This window comes from Stegastes partitus, unplaced genomic scaffold, assembly GCF_000690725.1.
Source record: "Stegastes partitus isolate 25-593 unplaced genomic scaffold, Stegastes_partitus-1.0.2 Scaffold1072, whole genome shotgun sequence".
NCBI classification, from domain to species: domain Eukaryota; kingdom Metazoa; phylum Chordata; class Actinopteri; family Pomacentridae; genus Stegastes; species Stegastes partitus.
The window spans coordinates 108,893-128,706 of record NW_007578803.1 but is presented as its reverse complement, the minus strand read 5'-3'; the positions used below and the strand labels follow the sequence as shown (position 1 = coordinate 128,706).

General features: G+C 41.9%; 1 protein-coding gene across 2 annotated transcripts in view; it reads left to right on the top strand.

Moving 5' to 3' along the window:
• The first annotated feature begins 11,713 nt into the window (after positions 1-11,713).
• The window catches only part of rorb (RAR-related orphan receptor B), a 19,841-nt gene continuing 11,740 nt past the window's right edge, over positions 11,714-19,814 (top strand). Inside the window, exon 1 of one of the 2 annotated variants that reach the window (XM_008295707.1) lies at positions 11,714-11,767. In XM_008295707.1, coding sequence (XP_008293929.1) covers positions 11,761-11,767 — 7 coding nt within the window. In that variant the 5' untranslated portion in view covers positions 11,714-11,760. Of the gene's footprint in view, positions 11,768-19,623; positions 19,629-19,814 lie in introns of those variants that run through there. The other variant, XM_008295708.1, reaches the window with a different exon arrangement.

Sequence of the window (19,814 nt, the reverse complement as noted above, 5' to 3'; positions counted from 1 at the left end):
TTCTTTCATTTTCTCTGATGTTCTTTAGTAATAGGGTGATGAAAGGATCATTGCAGCAATGATATAACAAGTACTGAGTGAGGTGTGCAGAGAAAAGGTTTGTGTTTTTATTTGCAAAGCCACATTTAACATTTGCATATGCGTGGAGGGTAAATGCACAGCCAGCCATGCATGTGTGTACACTTGTGCATGCATGCATGTGTTTACATAATGTGACAAAATGTGCGTAAATCCATAGTTGAATGATTTCAGATTCTTTGAGAGAGGATGTTAGTGTACATGATCTAAAGGCCTGTAATTAGCAAACAGTTTTATTAATACAGCGGATCATTATCAAGACAGCACGAATAATAGAAACCCATTGTGTCGAACGTTTCTTTGCGTGTGTTTGTGTGTGCGTGTACCTGCATACACGTCATTTGTCATGTTAGGCGAGATTTGAAGTTGCCAGCAGGTTTTCTCATTAGTGAAAAAAGAAAGCTCTTTGGTGCTTTTAACCCACAAGACTTTAAAGATAAAGGGGGAAAGACAGAATGACAGACAGGGGCTGGGAGGGGGATTATGGAGAAAGAGGCTATGATTGACTCACTAAGCGACTTAATAAGTTTTTAAATGAGGGGGGAAAAAAGAAAACGGGAGTGAAAGCGGAGGCAAAAAAAAAAAAAGTACACTGGGTGAGGTCGAGTCAAAAGGAGGTAGATGGGGCAGACAAGAGACATAACATTATTTATGGGCTGGGAGTGAGGTGAACATGAAGCTACATCACAGACTGGATTTGTCTTCCAGAAAGACAAGTGAAGATTCGCTTTTCTCCCACTTTAAGTCTCTACGCACACTTTGAGGCACTCATGAATGCTGACAAGGCACACGCACTGTACACACACACATGTATAATCCCATTCATCTATCAATATTTCAGTATGGCGGAGAAAGAACATCTCTGTTACCAGGCAGATTAAAAAAACAACAAAAAAACAATAATACAGAAATGTTAATAATCAGCAACATATGGCTAAAACTAAAAAGAGGAGGCACAAAATCAAAAATAAATGGAGCAGCACGTCTTGCACGCACTGTTTTAAGCACTTTCTGAAGCGCCATGTTCACTAAACGCAGGTCAATGCTACTATTGCAATATTTAGTGGGCTGTGATTATTACAGGCTCTGTATGCCGCGTCTAACTAATGTGCACCCACTGCATGCTCCCCTCCTGCACCCATCACCTCATTGGTCTGGCTGGGGAGATCGAGGGCTGGCAGGGCTGGGAGGAGAGACTGAATCAGTATCCAGGGAGAAAGAGGGGGGATCACATCTGGACCACAGACCAAGCGAGAGGAAGAGCAGGGTGGTGGTGATGATGATGAGGAGGAGGAGGAGGGGTGGACTCAGTTGAATGAATCATTGCCCTAACAAACACACACACAGCCATGTTTGCATCACTTTAGAGGACATTACACTGACTTCCATACATCACCTGGAGACTTCACCATAAGTGATATATTACTTATCCTAACATAAAGCTAAACCTGACCCTAAATCAAGTCTTCACCCTTAAATTCAACATTTTACACCCTGAGGAGTTGAGGCAGGTCCCCTCAGTGTGACTGTGTAAATAGCATTATGTCCTCACAACATGAGTTAAACAAACACACACAAACACCGTCACCCATCTACCCTTCCCCACAGCATGTTTCACCCTGCAGCACCCACTGCCGTACAGCTGCCGACCCCCCTTTCCTTTCTAAAACACTCTGACACAGACATAGTTACAGTGCATTCAGCTCACACAGACCGCCACACGCATCCCGTATCCAATTTAATTTCCATTTCATATTTTTGGGTTATAACATCCATCCATCTCAACAAAGGGAAACTTCACAGAATGCCACATTAACACTCCTTTCATCAGCACCGGATTTGCATTTATGCACAGTTGAAAATTTCAGATCAATTTAAAGCAGAGCCCCGTGGTCATGTATGCCCTGTTTCTAAATATCAACTCCCAACTAATGGCATTTACACTGACATTTCTACCACTCTGTTTTTTTTCTTCACAGATGGCGTTAATGTTTTCAGTAATACCCAGCGTGCTGTGAAGCCTCCTTATAAGAACTTTGCCCCACAGCTTTTTTTTTTTTTTTTCCTTTCCCTGTGTGTGCATGTGTGTTTTCCACAGATATGGACACACACATTCCACAGTCAGGCAGTCAATGGAGCTCCAGTGTGTTGCGGTGATTGTGCTGGTCAATGTGCTCCGCTGTGTGACTGCATGCCCCCAAGACTGAGGCTGAGTCTAGACACGAGTCAGCCAAGCCGCCCTGCTGACCTATATCCTACAGTTACACTAAGTGAGAGACATAGAGAAACAGAGAGAGAGAGAGAGAGAGAGAGAGAGAGAGAGAGAGGCAAAGAGCAAGGGAATAGAGAGAGAGAGAGCGATGGAGGGGGGGAGATATGAGGAGAAGATGCAGAAAGTGAAAGGGTGCCATAAAGTAAGTGAGCAAATTGAGAGAAAGGGGGAAAGACTGGAACGAGGGAACGAGCGAGCGAGCGGGCGAACATGCAGACAGGAAAGAGGGGGATGGAGAGGGGGCGAAAAGAGGAAGAGCGAGAGAGCGATGCGGCTATGGATAATTCAGAATGAGTTAAAAGGGGGAAGGGATAGGAGGAGAGGAGAGATTGGAAGTGGCAGCCACTAAAGCAAAGAGAGAGCGATGGCTAAGTACAGGATGTAAAGCAAAAGAAAAAGAGGAGAGAGCAGTGGGGGAAAAAAAAAATCCCAAGAGAAGGATGACAGCCACATTAGATTATCACTATAATATCATAGAAAAACACTGAAAGATGCATCGTTACTACATCAAACCCTCTTTAATATGACTGTCCATGCATGATGTTTCTGTCATTTTTATGTAAATAACCATTTTTTTGAATTTCTGATTGCATTTTCAGTTGATTTCAGTCGCTATTAAGGAGGGCAGTCATAAATTAACCATTCACGAACTTTTAAACTCACCAAGCATGTATGTTTAAGCCGCAATTCTATTGTTACACAGCCACAAAATAACCGGGAGCATCCGTGATTTGGTAAATACAATCCTATTATTTCAGTTGCAGCAGCCATCCTTTTGTTGCACATGTACACATCCAGACTTAGTAAAGCCCCTCTGAAGTAACTTAGTGTTTACCATCTCAACCATAAACCTCAATGGACAAATCATCATCTATGTCTTTCCAATTTTTTCTTTCTCTTCTCCCCATTACTCTTCCTCCCATGTATGGGAGAATGAATAGGCCCAGACAGAAGAGGACAAAGACTTAACATGTTTTTCTCTCTTTTCTTCTGCGTATTGAGAGGATGAGCTGGACTGTACTAATAGTCTTTGTGTGTGTGAATGGGACAGAGGGCTTTTTGTGTGTGTGTTCCAGACAGTGGCGCATAAGGCAGGACTTAAGTAGATGTTCGCCAAAGCGTACGTAATGCCAGGGAAATATCAACTAATCCCTACACTCTTCTACCCTATACCCCTCCCTCAGCAACCATTCTTCTCCTCCTCCTACACATCACCAACATCATCACCATCATCATCCCATCGCGACGCCGCATTAAAACCTTCAAATAATATTCCTCAATAGATCTCTCTTTTTTTTTTTTTTTTTACCTCTTATTTTGAAATTTGAAACCAATCAAGTGTCAAAATCAAAATTCAGAGATGCAGATTCAGACATGGAATCACACTGTACTGCACTCTCTCCCTCTCACACACACATACACAGCGCACACTCCATGGGGGATTGTTGTTGTTTCTTAATCCTGGTGGATTAACAGACTAACAGACTCATTTTACCTCAGCCCAAACAAAGAGAGATGCCAAATCATCCACCCAAAGCTAAAGGTGATGATTGTATTAACGTGATGAAGCTGCGTGTTTGTGTTTGTAGGGGGTAGGGTGTGGTGGTAGTGGTGGTGGTAGTGGTAGTGGGGAGTTATCTGGCATCCACTCTGTCACAAAAAAAAAGGGAAACTTGTACCACCTGTTGTGAGCATTTGCAATCTCACTGATTTTTCCAGCAACATCACAAAATGTGTTCACATATTTGTATGTGTACATCGGGCCACAGCTTTAATGCTGCACTCTGATTGCATAGGATGTCATTAGCCAATGTGCTAACTCCAATATTCTCACAGAGCTGTGAGTGTAAACTGCTTAAAGACGTAATCTTATATACTCTGTAGGAAACGCGGTGTTCTGTCAAACAGTGGTGCTGCAGAGTGTCCACTAATCCACATGCTAGACTCCAGATTAACGAGAGGGGATGGGGATGTGGGTGAGGGAGGGGTTAAAAACATGCCGGGCCAGACCCACCCCCACCCCCACCCCCACCACATCATCGCACACATACACACACATAATCACTCCCCCTCCCTTCAGATTATAATGCTTAGTGCTGCCCCTGTGCAACAGACAGTAAGAGGATCTCTGGGTGGCGTCCCCCAGGGTTCTGTTATTGGTCTTCTAGAGAAGCCCCCCTGGACTATAGACACCTATAGACAAGACAGGGGTCAAAGGTCAAGGGTTAGGGGTAGGAGAGGCAGAAGATGAAGTGGTTATAAAAGATACATCTGTTTGTTTTGGTAAGACGGATTACTGTAAATCAACCCAGTGATGCCTCATTAGTGTCAGGCTGAAAAAAAAAATCTTTGAAGCTAGACGGGTCAAGAGAAAGGGTTTGAAATCTGATTATTATTTGCCATCACACACACTAAAACTGTCTAGGATATGGCAGAAATGATTTCTGATTATTACGGAAAGTGTAATTTGCACACACAGACTAAAATCAGACCACACACAGTTTTCCTCTCCAGTGCAGACTAATGTCAGGAAGGGTTTCTCTTTAAGTCGACCCGTCTCTCCCTAACCATCTGTGAATATTAACCGAAGAGGCTGATTTGGAAAGCTGTTGCTGTATCCTCCGTTGGTTTATATCATTACGAACCGCTTCACAAAATCAACATAACTATCAAGTAGCCCCCGAACATGAAAGCCTCATACAGTCCCAGTTTGCAATTTCCTCCCCATTTCAACGTCAACGTTTATTAAGCTCTCCCAGAGAAATCAACGACGACTAAATTATTTTGAGAGAGAGCCTCGGGCTACAGAGGCATATTCGATATGCCTGCCGAAAAAAAATATATTTAAATATATATATTAAGAGGAACAAGGAGAGAGGAGAGAAGGGGAAAATGACTGACTCAAAGTAAAACTAGATTTAATATCTTAATGGCTTTGTGTGAAAAAAAAAAACTGATAATAGAGAAATCCAATTAAAATCTGATGATTGGCACGGTGAGGTAGAGACATGAAACTGTTTGTCTGAACCACTGGCTCTATATAAAGCTTTGATTAGATGATGCTAGTAATAGTAGCAGCCAGACTAATAGGTTGTATATTTTTAACTCCACAGGCTCTGAGCACTTAACACAGATGTAAAACACTAGCGTCAAAAAAAAAAAGAGAAAAAAAAGGGGCGCGGACAAAGTGGTTGAATACAAATAATGGAGTAACTCATTATGGGGAGACACGAGGATAAAGTTTTAGATTTGCATGGAGAAATGAAATTGTACTGAACCATATTCAGAGTGTGTGTGTGTGGTGGGTAAGCATTTCCCCTAATGCCTCTCAAGGTGACTTGGCCTTCCTCCTTCAGGGCTTTCCTTTCAATTCTTTTTGGGATTGAAATTATGATGAAGTAATTTTTCTACAGAAATTGCCTATGTCACTTGTGGTATCTCTCGGCAAATTTCTCAAGTGTATTTTCAATCTCTCCCTCTCTGTCTCTCTCACTCTCTCTGTCCTCTTCTTCCATCTCTCATCTCTCCCTCTTTGGCTCTTTTCTCTTTCTCTGAGCTCTCACTTGACATGTCAATGTGTCAATGTCACATTACACAGAGGCAATATATGTGAAACAATTTGTCGCATGGGCTAATAGAAAAAATGAACAACCTCTTTATTTTCGCACCAGAAAAACAGCATGTCTTGGAGGTATCCAGGGTTATATATATATTATGTGTGTATGTATGTGTGTGTGTGTGTGTGTGTATATATATATATTTATATATGTGTGTGTGTGTGTGTGTGTGTGTGTGTGTGTGTGTGTGTGTAAAATATAATAAAGTAAAATAAAAGACTGAAGACAGACACACAGGAGTGCACTGGTTACGTGTCTCTGTGCACACAAAGTCACAGACACACGTGATCCTTCACACTCACAAACACACACACACACACACACACACACACTCTCTCTCACACTCACATATATAGTTTTACAGTGAAAAATCACCTGCTTGTTTCAGGGGAAAATAAGAGGCAGTGTGGAACATGTCGTCAGATTGGAGAGGGAGATTCCTCAGAGACCTGTGGCCTAATTTCTTATTTTCAAAGGGAAACTTATCTAATTATATATAAGTTAACTTCCTAGTGGTCGATTCAAGGGCAGCACTGAGCGGTATGAATGAACAGCCTTAACAGAAACAAGGCTAGCACATCCTGCTCTCTTCCGGCTTGTTGTTTTCACTTGCCTTCCAACAAACAATCGTATCTCTCCGTTGGTGTCCTGTTCACACATAATGGCAGCTCGGCCATCAAGTCATTTTGTCGTCAGCTGTGAGTGTGTATCTGTGTGTGTGTGGATTTTGAAGACACATTTTCTGTCTGTTCCTCCATCAAAACAGATAGGTATGTAGCATGTTAAATGCATTGTGATGGTGAACCACTGCAATGTATTTAGTGTCATTTGACTAAAGAAGCCTGTGCTTGTTATGGTGGTATTGTGCAATGAAAGGGTCAAAGACTGAAGCAATCCACAGCCGTATAAGCTGTCCTGGGAGGTTGGAAACGTGCAAAATGCTCGTATTTAGCAGGTGTAATGTTCACAGTGTTCACTGTCTTACTTTAGGGCAGCTCGACAGTTCAGTGATTAGGACAGCAACCTCACAGGTTCGAACTTACTGGTCGGCTGGGGCCTCTCCGGGTGGAGTTTGCATGTCCTCCTTGTGTCTGTGTGAGTTTTCTGTAGGTGCTTCAACTTCCTCCCACAGTCAAAACATGCAACTGTTGATTCTAAATTGGCTCTTAATCGTGAGTGTGAGCATGCATAGTTGCCACTCTCACATCCATACACCCCGTACTCTGCTGATAGGCTCCAGTCTCCTGCATGCCCCTGCTGGATAAAGTAAGTATAGCTAGAGGACGGATGGATGGATAGACTGTCATAATTTATCGTGTTAGCATGCTAACATTTGCTAATTAATACTAAACACAGCTGAGGTTGATGGATATGTTGTTAATTTTGTGCAGTAGTCTGGCTCACCAGATGTACAATACAGGTATAAGCCTGCCTTTGGCTGTGTTGGTCAGTCGGCTTTCTCCTCTTCTTTTTGCTATCTACGTGTTTCAAAATCCCTTTCATTAACAACAACTACAGCCATTCTAGTAACCTATCACACTGAAAATGTCAGGTTTTGTCGAGGATTTGGATTGTGCAGTAATGCATCCCTGCTAGTTTTTTGGGTGGATTAGTTCTCATATCCCTGCATGCAAATGTTCCACCACGATAATTCTACCCATCACTATTTTGAGGGAACGCCGAAGCCATATCCTGCGCTTAGTTCTGCCTAACACAGCTGTGATTGGTTCAAAGAAATACAAACAAACCAGAGCGCTTTTATACCAATAGCAGAATGACACTGAGGTGCAGCCAGACTGTTATGTTCTACAGAATGGGCTACCTAAGTGAGACTATTCATTTTGCAAACAAATGATTGACCTGATGTTGGCGCTCGAGTGAAAGGCGAAGTTATTTCCATTAATGTGATCATGCTTCTTTGGTGCTGCACATGAGCAAATGCACAAGGGTGTCATTTGAACATGTTCTTGCATGTTTTCTGTCATACTGCACACAGACAGTATAACGTGTTCAATAAGAAGTACTTTCACATTTCTTCACTTCAGGAAATCAATTTCCCAGTGATGGTGCAAAGGACACACTACATGTGTGGAACAAATGTAGAAGAATTTCCTGACTGCATGTTTGATCAACCAGTGTGCTTGCAGGCCCCCACGATGTGTTGTTGCGGTTTGGGTGCAGGGAGCATGGTGTCCACTGCAACCTTCTAGGACCTATGGTACGCAGAGATGGTCCAGCTTTACCATGAAGGGGGCATGAATATTAATAATTTTATGGCAATCCATCCAAAAATGGTTGAGATATAGCATTCAAAACCACTGATGTCAACCATCTGGTGGTACAAGAGGAACAGAGAGATTAACTGAAACAAAGGGAATCATTAAAAGCATAAAAGAAAAATAGAAGCATGAAAAAATAATGGCAGACATGATGGTCACAAAACAGATTCACAGGCAACCAGGCATGCAGATATTATAGACCTGATGAGCTGCAAGGCCGGAGGAATGTCAGGCAGGTGGACAGACAGACAGATAGACATGTAGCAAGCGTTCAGGCTGCCAGAATTACCAGACAGCGAAACATAAAGGCAGAAGGACCTGAGATCCTATCTCAGAGCAGAGTGCTGCCTTCTCCTTCTCCAAGTTCAGCCCTCAGGCATGGCCCAGTCTGCTCCCTTCCTCCCTCTTACCACCATATGGGCAGAGCAGCCTCCACGCCAGTATATCTCATCACACACAACCTCCATGTTCTTTTTTCCATCCTCGCCGAACAGACGACGTACACATTTGGTCATGTTTAAAGTCATTTTTCTGCTATCTCTGTAGCTTTGGGAGAACAGTGAATGGTTGGCAATGAGGGGTAATCCTTCTTAATGGAGTCCCCAGCCCTCAGATGGATTGGAGTCCACGCAGCATACAGATCACATAAAGACACATTTTATTGCTCTGACAAAATAGGAAGAAACCTTCATTGTGTTCTTAAGAACCAACTACCCCCTCTTTTCACGTCAACCCCCCCTCTATCTATCTTTCACTATCTCTTCCTTTCTTTATCTCATTCTTCTGTCTGTCTGTCTTGCACAGCGTTTCACCCTGACCAGTCTGCGATTTTATCACGCTTGCTTTGGTCATTACATCACAATTATGGAGCTGTTGGTACAGGAGAAGTAAGAGATGAAAAAAAAAAAAAAAAGAAGAGTGGAAAAAAGCGACAGATGAAATGTAGGTCAGTGGAGATGTGCTTGGGGCAGTTTCTCTCTCTGTTTCTCTCTGTGTCTCTCTCTCCCTGGGCCACAGCTAAAGAGGCTAAAAGAGACCGGGGGTGAGAGTGGCTCTCACCCACACCTGCCTCTCTCCTACCTCGCGCAGGCTGACAGAAGCTCCGACAGTGTTATCCCTTAGAAAACCACTCTAATGACAGACGCTGAAGACTGGCTGTGATGCTAACCGTGAGTGACAGTGGTGGCTCTTTTCTGCACTGCGAGAACAGACACTCACTTCTGCACATTCATGACATGATGATTTTTATTTTTTGTTTGTTTAACATTTTGGTGAGATTCCTCTGAGCATAGCACCAGGTCACCAGAAGTCTGTCCAGGGTCAAAGAAGGCCTGGTGGGGTTTCTTTATAGCTCCACCACCCAGGATTCATCGCTACGATCATTTGGGTTGTAAATCTGCTGGTACTTGAACCGATAGAACATCAAAAACCAACTCAGATGTTCCCTCCTGAAGTTAAACATTCATCACAAAAGAACACAGTGTTTCCTCTTTTACTGGAGATCAGATGTCTAACAAGTAATTAAATGCACTATCTGATCTTAGTAAACACAGTACACCATTTTGAGCAGTTGCCACTAATACTGTCTGAGTGAGTTAAGCCAATTGTGACAAAATGTAAAAGGTGACTCAAAGACTACAGTTTACAGTGTCATGTAAGAAGTTACTGCAAGGAATCTACAGTTAAGTCTATAAAGCCTCCAAGAGTTCACTGTGTCATGAAATCTGCATGTGGTCTTACGTGATGCCGGTTTTAAATGAAACAGTGACAGTGCTGTAAAAATTTCAATGGGCCACGTAACACAATAAAACAATTCATTTACTGCTCACTAAACTAGACCAAACTATGGCAACAATACCCAAAACCTCTAGCTGGCATATTTTAAGTTCACTAAAAACCCAGCTGTCTATCTTTGTGATTTGAAATCCTAAACCACGAGAAGTTGAAGCTGAGATCAAACATGCATTTGAACACCCTGCGGCCTACAGTGGGTCAGTCATTGTACAGTATACTGGTGGTCTAACATACACCTACTCTTTCATTTTCCAGGTCATTATTTCAGTGTTTCTCAGAGGAAGGAGAGGACCCCACCCTGAAAAGCATCCCGAGGACACCTGAGACGATTCGAGTCATCTGAGCTGCTCTTCTTTCTGTGACATAAGATCTATTAACCTACATATATGTACATATGTACATATATGTACATCTATCTATCTATCTATCTATCTATCTATCTATCTATCTATCTATCTATCTATCTATCTATCTATCTATCTATCTAGATTTAGTAGATTGTCTTGTTTAGGCCTATTTAATTGATGAAGTTTCAATTCCATGTGACATTATTGCAATTATTATATAGAAGCATACATGTACAATTGAAAAAAAGTAACAGTTTTTCCCATATTTGTTCCATGTATATGAATATACATTTTTGAAATCTATTTTTTATTCTAACAATTTTTTAAAAAGAATTTTGTGCCCATGAATAACCTTAAATGCATAGTATGTCTTTATTATTGTTGCAGTTTAATCTAAAGTCTATATGTTAGCTCCAGTTATTCATCACTTTTCCTTTTCCTTTTTATTTTTTTTAATGCTTTAACAATTTGCAGTTACTCCTGACGCCAAAACAGTGACCTTAACTCACTCTGTCAAACATACAACCGTTTTACAAGCCCTGTGTTTACTTTGAAACTGTTAGAACATCATTTGGTCATATTTGGTCCATATTGGTTGAACTTTTCTTAGCGCCCTCTGCGAATTTTAGGAAACGGTCAAACTGAAATGCAATCGAGAGGCAAAGGTAAGCACCCCTCCAGCAGACTGTTAGGTTTCAGTACGAGACCAGATTAAAGATTGACTTATTTCTGTGCATGCATGAAAACAGCCTGAAATTGCAGAAGGCTGACTAAATGTGGAAGGTGACGTTAAAAAAAATTTCGCTGGGACCGTGTGTGTGTGTGTGTGCACCGTGGCAGCAGAGTGCGCTCAGGCTGTGTGTGTATTAGTGTGTGTGTGTGTTAATGTGTGTGTGCAGGCTCCGGGGCTGCAGGCTGAGCAGGAGAGAGTGGGAGGAGCGGAAAGTGCTCCAGTCCAATCCGGGCCGCCGGGTAAAGCCTCTCCTATACGCTCTTCCCTTCTTCAGCCCGCAGAAAACTGTGAAACCCTCCCATAGAGGTGAGAGCGCAGATGTCATGAGAAAAGCGGCCACACGACCAGAGCGCACCGACCGACGCACCGACCGACCTCAGCCCGCCTCCCTGCGCCCCGGTCTGGGATGCTCTTAGCGCAGAGACGCTTCCACTCAGGGCAGCCAGTGGACGTCGACGCAGATCACCTGCACTCTTTTCGTTCTTGTTGTTATTTTTAAAAAACCGAGGATCTTTTTTTTTTCACCCTCTCATTCCTCAGCAAACCCTCCCCTTGTTTTTTTTAAGTGTTTATGTTTGTTTCTTCATGACTGCTGCTTTGGGAAGCGAGCCTCAGCACCAGCTCCAGCAACGCCAACACGATGCGAGGTAAGACCATCCCACCGCTCCAAACACCGCCGCACTTTCCCCAAGCTTCATCCCGCTGAACGCACGCACTCATATACAGACTGAACATGAACACATACAAGCTTTTATCATAGATTTGGCCTTGAAAGCTTATTCTAGGCAGGTTTCAGCAGCAGTGCACTTTTTTTTTCTCCATCTGAAACTGTGTGCGTGGATTTCTCTGCAGCCTCACCAACCTCCTTCATACATAAAAGTTTATTTGGAGCTCTCTGCGCGTAAGTGTGTGTTTTAACTCGGAGTGTGTGATTGTGTGTGTGTGGAAGAGGCCTTCATTTTTTATTTTTTTTTTAAATTTTGTTGCAAATTCATGCCTAAAGCCTCAAGAGTCTGTGATTGGAAACTAAAAGTGGCGCATGATATTTAGCTTCCACTCCATAAAAAACATGGACAGACAACCAGACCGGATCAAATTCTGTGCATTTAAAAAAAGAAAAAGTTTTTTTTTTTTTTTAAATTCTTCTTCTTATGTTCTGGTGATAAACTTTACTGAATGTTTTAGGGATAGGCTACTACTCAAGCGCTCCACTAACCCATTTCCATAACGCTCTGCAGCGCGCCGGGGATGTTGAAATTCAATGTCAATGTCGTCCTGTGTGCACACGCAGACACACACACACACACTCTCACACCGACACACAGTCTGTCTCACACACAGACACACACTAACTCTCATACACACATGTTAACACAGTTCATTCCACTCTGACTAAGCCTTTCCTTGCAGTTAAATTCCCTTTAAATCACAAAATGCGCTTTTTTTTCGTTTCTCCTTAATCAGTATTTGCAGTTTGTCGGTAGTTAGAAGTCCAACACGCGTGCTTTAATATTTAACCTTATTATAATAAGCTTTTGGATTTGTTTTATTTGCTGTTCTACATGTTGTGCAATTATCACTGATGCAAAGTTGCGACACTGGTTCAGCTGGATGGTCTTGAACTCTAATTTATAAATCAGTTCGGTTTAAGTGGCTCAACATCCTCATGTTGCTGTAAATTACACAGTTTCCAAGGATGTCTGGATGTTCATTAAATTGGAGAAGAAACAGGGAGAAAATTAGAATTTTTATCCACCTGTCGTAAACTTAACATAAAATTAGAAGAAGAAAAAAAACCTCTGCATAGTAATCTGAGGAAAATAATTTCTTGTCAAATTAAAACGCAGCTTGTATTTGCTTAATAATAAATCTCACTCTCCTACTGACTTTTCACACTGGACTATGGCAAAATTGTAATCAGATTTTGCACTAATAGGCTAATAGGTGCTCTGATCCCAGGATAAATTCTTAGCCAATATTATTACTTAACAGATTCTTGCAATCAACACGATTTATAACCTAATTATTAATTATAATGATAAGAAAGAATGAACTGACCAACAATGCTAATGAGTGGGTTTAAGTTCATTTCAGTTAAGTTCTTACTTGAAATAAATGTTTAAACATGTAGCTGAAACAGGTGATCTATCTATCTATCTATCTATCTATCTATCTATCTATCCGTCTGTTATGTTATTTTGTGTTTGAATGTCATATAAAGCTATCTGCTACCTCAGCTTCAGGCCATCAAACCTTGGGCAAGAAAAAACATGAGAAGGCAAACACCCCCACCTCTCTCTCTCTCTCTCTCTCCCTCTCTCTGTCCCATGGCAAACTCCTCTGTCATGCACCTTGTATTTTATCCACGTTTTAATGGGCCTTGCGACCACTCTCGTGCGTGGGAGGCTTTGGGGGGTATACCGAAAGCTCCTGCTTTCACTTTATAGCCATGGTTGGCAGAAGAGGCCCCTGAAGCGTCTCTCTCACCCCTCTTTCACCATGTCTCTCTCTCTTTCTCCCTCTCTCTCTCCATCTTCCTCTCTCCCTCTGCACGCCCCAAAGGGTTTTGTCAGATAGAATTAAATCAGTGTGGGCCGTGCGGCCCCCACTCCCAACCTGTGTGTGCGCGTCTGTGTGTATGTGTGGAGTCTCGGCTGCCCTTACACAGAAATGTGCTCACAACCACAAGGTTATAAAAAATAGAGGCCCCTCATGAGCCGTGGTAATTATCATTTAACAATAGCCACAACTCCTGAAGCCCTGACCGAAGATGATGTCACCCCATCGCCCGGCCTGGAAAAGCCAGAGAAATAACAGACGGAATATTATCATAAGGGCCTTTTATGCATCTCAGAAAAATGGAGCATTGTGTCTTTTTCCAATATGGCTCAGTGACGTGTCGGATGTTGTAAACAGGATAATTATTTCTGTATTTTCTACAGCAACATGGTGATGCTGTGCTGTCAATGGTGTTCCTCTAAAAAAAAAAAAAAACAAGAAAAAAGTTGCATAATAAAATAATATTAATAACAGTACCAATATATAGTTAGGATTAGTACAACATTTTAGCAAAAGGAGAACTTCTAAATAGATACAAAAATAACAAAATATTGACAAAAATAAAAAAATTGTATTGTTATTGTCTATATTGATAATAATAGTAATAATAGTTTTAATTACTGTAGTTGTGTATTATCTAAAAAAAAAAAGTTGTATCTAAAAGCACTTTGGACCCCATGAGCTCTGTGCCTCTGACACTTCTATTAAAGAGCCAAAAACACACACTTACAAGTATGTGAGTGTTTGTCTACAATTTACAACACAAAGACAAATTGACGTAGATGTAATTTCTGCATGTCAATAGTTTCCCATTTTCACAGTGACTCTTGCAAGTGTCCCCATTAGGCTGCATCTGCTTTGTACGAGAGCTTTTCCACCACATAGATGCACACGGGTCAGACAGGTCAAAGAGTTCGGCATTGGAGGGAGCAACAGAGGAGGAGGGGCTCTCAGCGCCATTTGATCCTCTCTGTTAGCGATATGTGTCAATCACGATCTCCCACGCTCCTTCAACATGGGAAAAGGTAGGGTGTCAGGAACTGGAAGAGGACAATAAAGTAGGAAGGTGATGAAAAGCAAAAGATGAGGACACGAATCAGTAAGCAAAAAAAAAAGTCAGGTTGGAACCTACAACAACTAATTTCTGGTTATTACAGCTCTGACGTTTTTTATATTAGATAGCATTCACTCACATAAAAACCCTGAGAGCACTGAAAACACACACGTACAGCTGCAATACTACGCATGACGGCCTCATGCCAATAGAATTAGTCCCATCCTGCTTTGCTTTGGAGGCTTGTGTGAGTATTGATTTGTCCGGTTCGAAAGCATCCCGGGATCAATTTTTTTTTTAGCCAAAGCCAACGGAAGCAGACTGTTTAGATAAATCTATGGCACATAACTTGAATGACTTTAGATTTAATGCTAAATGAATAGAATTAGATCATAAGTAGGGATTGTAAAGATTTATTATTGATTTTGTCATCTTTGTGCCTGTGATTTGTTATAACAATAGGCACAGGCATTACAACCCCACTGCCATTTAGCATTTATGAGTGTTGTAGTTGTGAACAGATTGTTTGCACCCACAAGCAGAGGCTGGTGTGTGAACAAATAAGTGGCAACACAATAAAAGTTATATAAAGACATATGAGATGTTGTAATTGTTGACAAATAGTGTGCATTAACATCTGCTCTCAGCTACTTTAAGGTGTGTTTTATATATATAGCATATGACATTATAAAATGCTTATGAATGCAACGGAGGAGGCTAAAGTAAAAGGTTCAAACTTAAAATCATTGACGGGGATGAAAGTGCCTGTTTTACCAATTTTGCTAACATCACCAACAATGAATACCAAAATATGAGCCGACAAACTTCACACTGACTGATGAGGCGGCCCATGTAGGAACAGCAGGTTATTTTCAGCAAATCACTGCTTTCCATTGTGGCCATGAAATCACTTGTTGCGCACTACAGTGGGCACCTGGCCTGAGTGAATCTCCGGTTTGCAGTGTTACCAGAGCATGTGTGGTCTTGTTGTGGAGCTCGGTGTTGTTGATTGTGTTGTTTATTGTGTGTTTGTGCTGACTAATGGCCCAGTGTTATGTAAGAAGAGAGGAGAGATTACCCCAAGCCCATGCAGGCCACACTGTTAATCCCTCAACACAGCCCTACTGACTGACTGAGGTACCACCAGAGCGCTGTTGCAACACACACACACACACACATACATGCACACACACACATCTTACATTCAGGACTCACTTCCCACTGTCTCTACACCTGTCCTCAGACTCCTCACCTGGTGTGTCTGCCTGACCTTTTTTAAAGCCGTCTACTAAAAACATCCCACCCCGCTGTGTGTCTGTGTGTGCGGCCTGGATGACACTTCTGTGGTCCCACTGAGCCGCTATCATAGCCCGTGTTTGTTTAGCGTGCGCTCAGCATGCACTCCATGTTGGTTTTATCCCTCTGCGGCTGTCTAGGGCAGTCTAGGCGAACAGTTTTTTCCTCCTCAGTCAGTTCTCTCTCTTTTTCTTAAATCTTTACACACACAAAAGCGTGGGCTATACGGCACGCTTCAGTTTGTGTCTCCACTTTATCTTAGCCGGGAGGGATTTCAGCCTGAACCACTCCTAAACTCTAAATCTGCCTTGAAGTCATAGAGTCCTCTGACAGCTCCTTCTGTTTTGTCAGTTTTACTCATCCATGAAGGCAGCATGTCTCAGTGGACGCACAATGATATTCAATATTCACATTTCCCTCCAATTTACATTGAAGTAAAAACCGGGGGAAGAGGGTGACTGCGCTTATTAAACGTAGGAACCGAGTAAAATATGAACAGAGAGACAAAGATATCGTTGGAGGGGAAGCTTTTATGAAATATATGCTTATATCAAGAGCAGGAATTATCATATTATCATAACCAGTCTGGTTTTGTGCACAGATATACTGAGTGCACCGCTTGATAATCTAAAGTCAGAGAGCACGCTCACCTGCACTTCTACAACAAACTGTGATTTCAAGTCCCTGCTATGTAAGAGAGCTACTACTGAATTAATGCAAGAGAAAACAGCAATTTGGCCAGTTAATCAGGTTCAGCCACTTTATGAATGAAGTCATTCCATTTTTTCTTTTTCTTTTTTGTATCTACTTGAACCATGAACTGAACTGAAAGCCATTGAGGTAAATTAAAATAGGAGACAAACAGAAAGTAGAGAGAGGGGAGACTGTGGGTGAGTGAATGAGTGAGATAAGAAAAAAGAGGGCAAGTAAAAGAGAGAGAGAGACTTAAGAGTTATATAATAGTGCAATCGTGGCTGTGTGCGCGCTTGAGCAAGACTGAGTGCCTACGTGAAACAGTGATCGAGGGTGGCTGAAACACTCAGTTTGTGTTTACCTGCATGCACACTGACACACACATGGACACAAAAAAAAACACACACAGATACAAGCCATCCTGTCCTCAGATTGCACTTGTACACTGTGGCACACTTGAGCAATGAATAACGCCAGCACCTGTAATAGTAGTATCCAAAGTCCACACTTGCAAACGGCCTGGTAGACTTTAGCTCGCGCTCAAAGCAGATTAGTCCATATAGTGGAGGTGTGTGTCAGTGCAACATTCCAGCCTTTATACATAAAAATATACTGATACAGCAGATGCATAAAGAAGCACATATAAAGGCTCCTTTATGGGACAAAAACCTGTCTCAGACTAAATAAAGCAGTTTCAAAGCAGAGCTCTTTTTCTAATTTCATCGGGCTTTGAAATACAAATTGCTATTAATATATTATTATTATAAGAAAGAGAGAAGGGACAAAACTGATTAGTTTAAAGTCCTCTATGATTACTACAGTGACTATTTTCACATAAAAAGCAGAATTAGAGTCTCCATGTAGTTACAACAAAGGTGTAAAGATGACAGATGAAGTTATACCTTAGAGGTACATTAGCTATCCAATGCTGCTAAAAGCACTCTCTCTCTGTGAAGGTGTTCGGTGCTGGCAGGTGAACAGCACGCAGCAGCTACAATAAGCCTATAATATGACTTAGCCTACTGCGGCATCTTTTCTTAATGACAAAGATTAGCCTGTTTTAGTGCTTGTAATCTCATTGAAGGGACTCTTATTAGGTCTACCTTTCTTTCTCTCCACACACACCCCCCTCGCTCTCTCACTGTGTCCAAACCCTGAGATACGTCTCGTAACTCTGTGTGGATGTGTGTGTGTGTGTGCACGCTCACATGTGTGTGTCCTAAGTAGTTGCTGTTGACGCGAGGTCTCCCGCCATTCATTCAAAGAGAATGCAATTATGAAACCAAGACTGCTGCTACTGCTGCGTTTGCTCTCAGATTTAATGTTCATAACGCATTCTGTTAAATCATCTCACTAGAGAGAGAGAGAGAGAGAGAGAGAGAGAGAGAGAGAGGGAGCAGGTGAAGAGCAGAGCCGGCTGGGTCGAGCCGAGCTGAGCTGTGTGATAGTCTTTGTGATCAATTTTCCTCTGTGAGAGATGCCCCTGGGGCCACTTTGGGGAGAACCTTGTTAGGCTGAGTTAAATTGTTGCCTGAGGCGAGCTATTAGCGGCCATCCCTGGGAGAGGACACACACACACACATATACAATCCCACATGTGCGTGCTCACACGCGCGCTGAAACACACACATGCATTGAAACCTCTCTAAAACACACACAAACTCAAATGGGAACTCATTCATATGCTCGGGTTCACTCTCAAGCAGTTAGCCCGTGTCACTCCGACAGATACATAAACTCACAAGCAGTGGGGCGAGAATCTGTACTTAAGTAGTGCTAATGCTGTGGTGGTCTGTGTGTGAAAGGTGTTTTATGAGTTAACACTGACAACTAAAATGCGTGACTGCAGGTGAAGTTGAATGTGTCAGTGTAATATTTAACTTTTTTTTTTTAATGGAAATTTAGTGAAGTACTACAAAAGAAAAAATGCAGCAGGAAGACATTATTTTGCTGAAAAATATACACCAGGCACCATAGGCAGTAATGGTCCTCTGAACCAACTTATCAGAGCATAACTTAAGAAAATCTTGCACTCATAATGTAGATGAAGCCCTTTCAGAGCTTAATGTGTTATTCAATAAATATTGAGGCAATAATGAGTAAACATACTTTCAATATTGTCCCTATAATTTCTTAACTGTTGAGTAGTTGACTGTGCTGCACTGCATCCCTTTCATTGATTATATGTTTTGTATGGAAAGTTGGAAATGTGCAAAGTACATACATGTGTCAAATAAATGTATGTAGCCAAAGGCAGAGTATTTCCCTTGTATTTAATTTAGAAGATTCTAAGTATAAAGTAGCAAAAAAAAAGGAAATACTTCACATAGTGCTTAAGTAAATTCATTGCTCAGCACTGAACTTTTTGTGTATGCAGAGACAATGTGTATTAAAGCATTTTCTGGACTTGTATATGTGCATTCATGAGCAATTTCAATCAGATTTGGAAGGAAACAGAGTAAAACAAACACAGACAAGGCTTCCATCCTTCTCTCAATTATTTCATTCTATTCACACTAAGTGCTGCTCTCTTCATCAATGCTTTAAAGTCCATTCGACCTCGCTTGTGTTGATGTCCTCGTTTCCCTGATTTTATCTGACTGACCACCAACTCTCGCTATAAAGAAGGTGACTCCAGCAAAACTGAGGGCGAATTTCTCTCCACCTTATGTAAGAACTGAAAGCAATTTTCCGTCTGTCGCTCTGTGGATGTCCCTTGCTTTTTATTTCTCTCTCCACTCTGGGATAGCCACCTTTCCTCTCCCTTCCCCCTCAAAGACACACACGCGCACACACACTGTCATCTGCAATTAGGCTCAAGAGAAACACCATAGTAGGAGGAGCAGGAGGTTAAGGGAGGATGGTCTAATGCCAGCGAAATGTTATTTTCTTATCACAGGAATGAAATGACGGGATCTCAGTGAGTGGTGTGTGTGTGTGTGTGTGTGTGTAAACATATTCTCTACACTGATTCCCTTCACGCGAACAAAGCGTGAACGCCGCGCAGCGTTTTAGCAGCTCAGTGTGCACACATGCATGTCTGCTAACGTGAGGGCAAGAGGACATGAAAAAAAATAAAATATATATATATA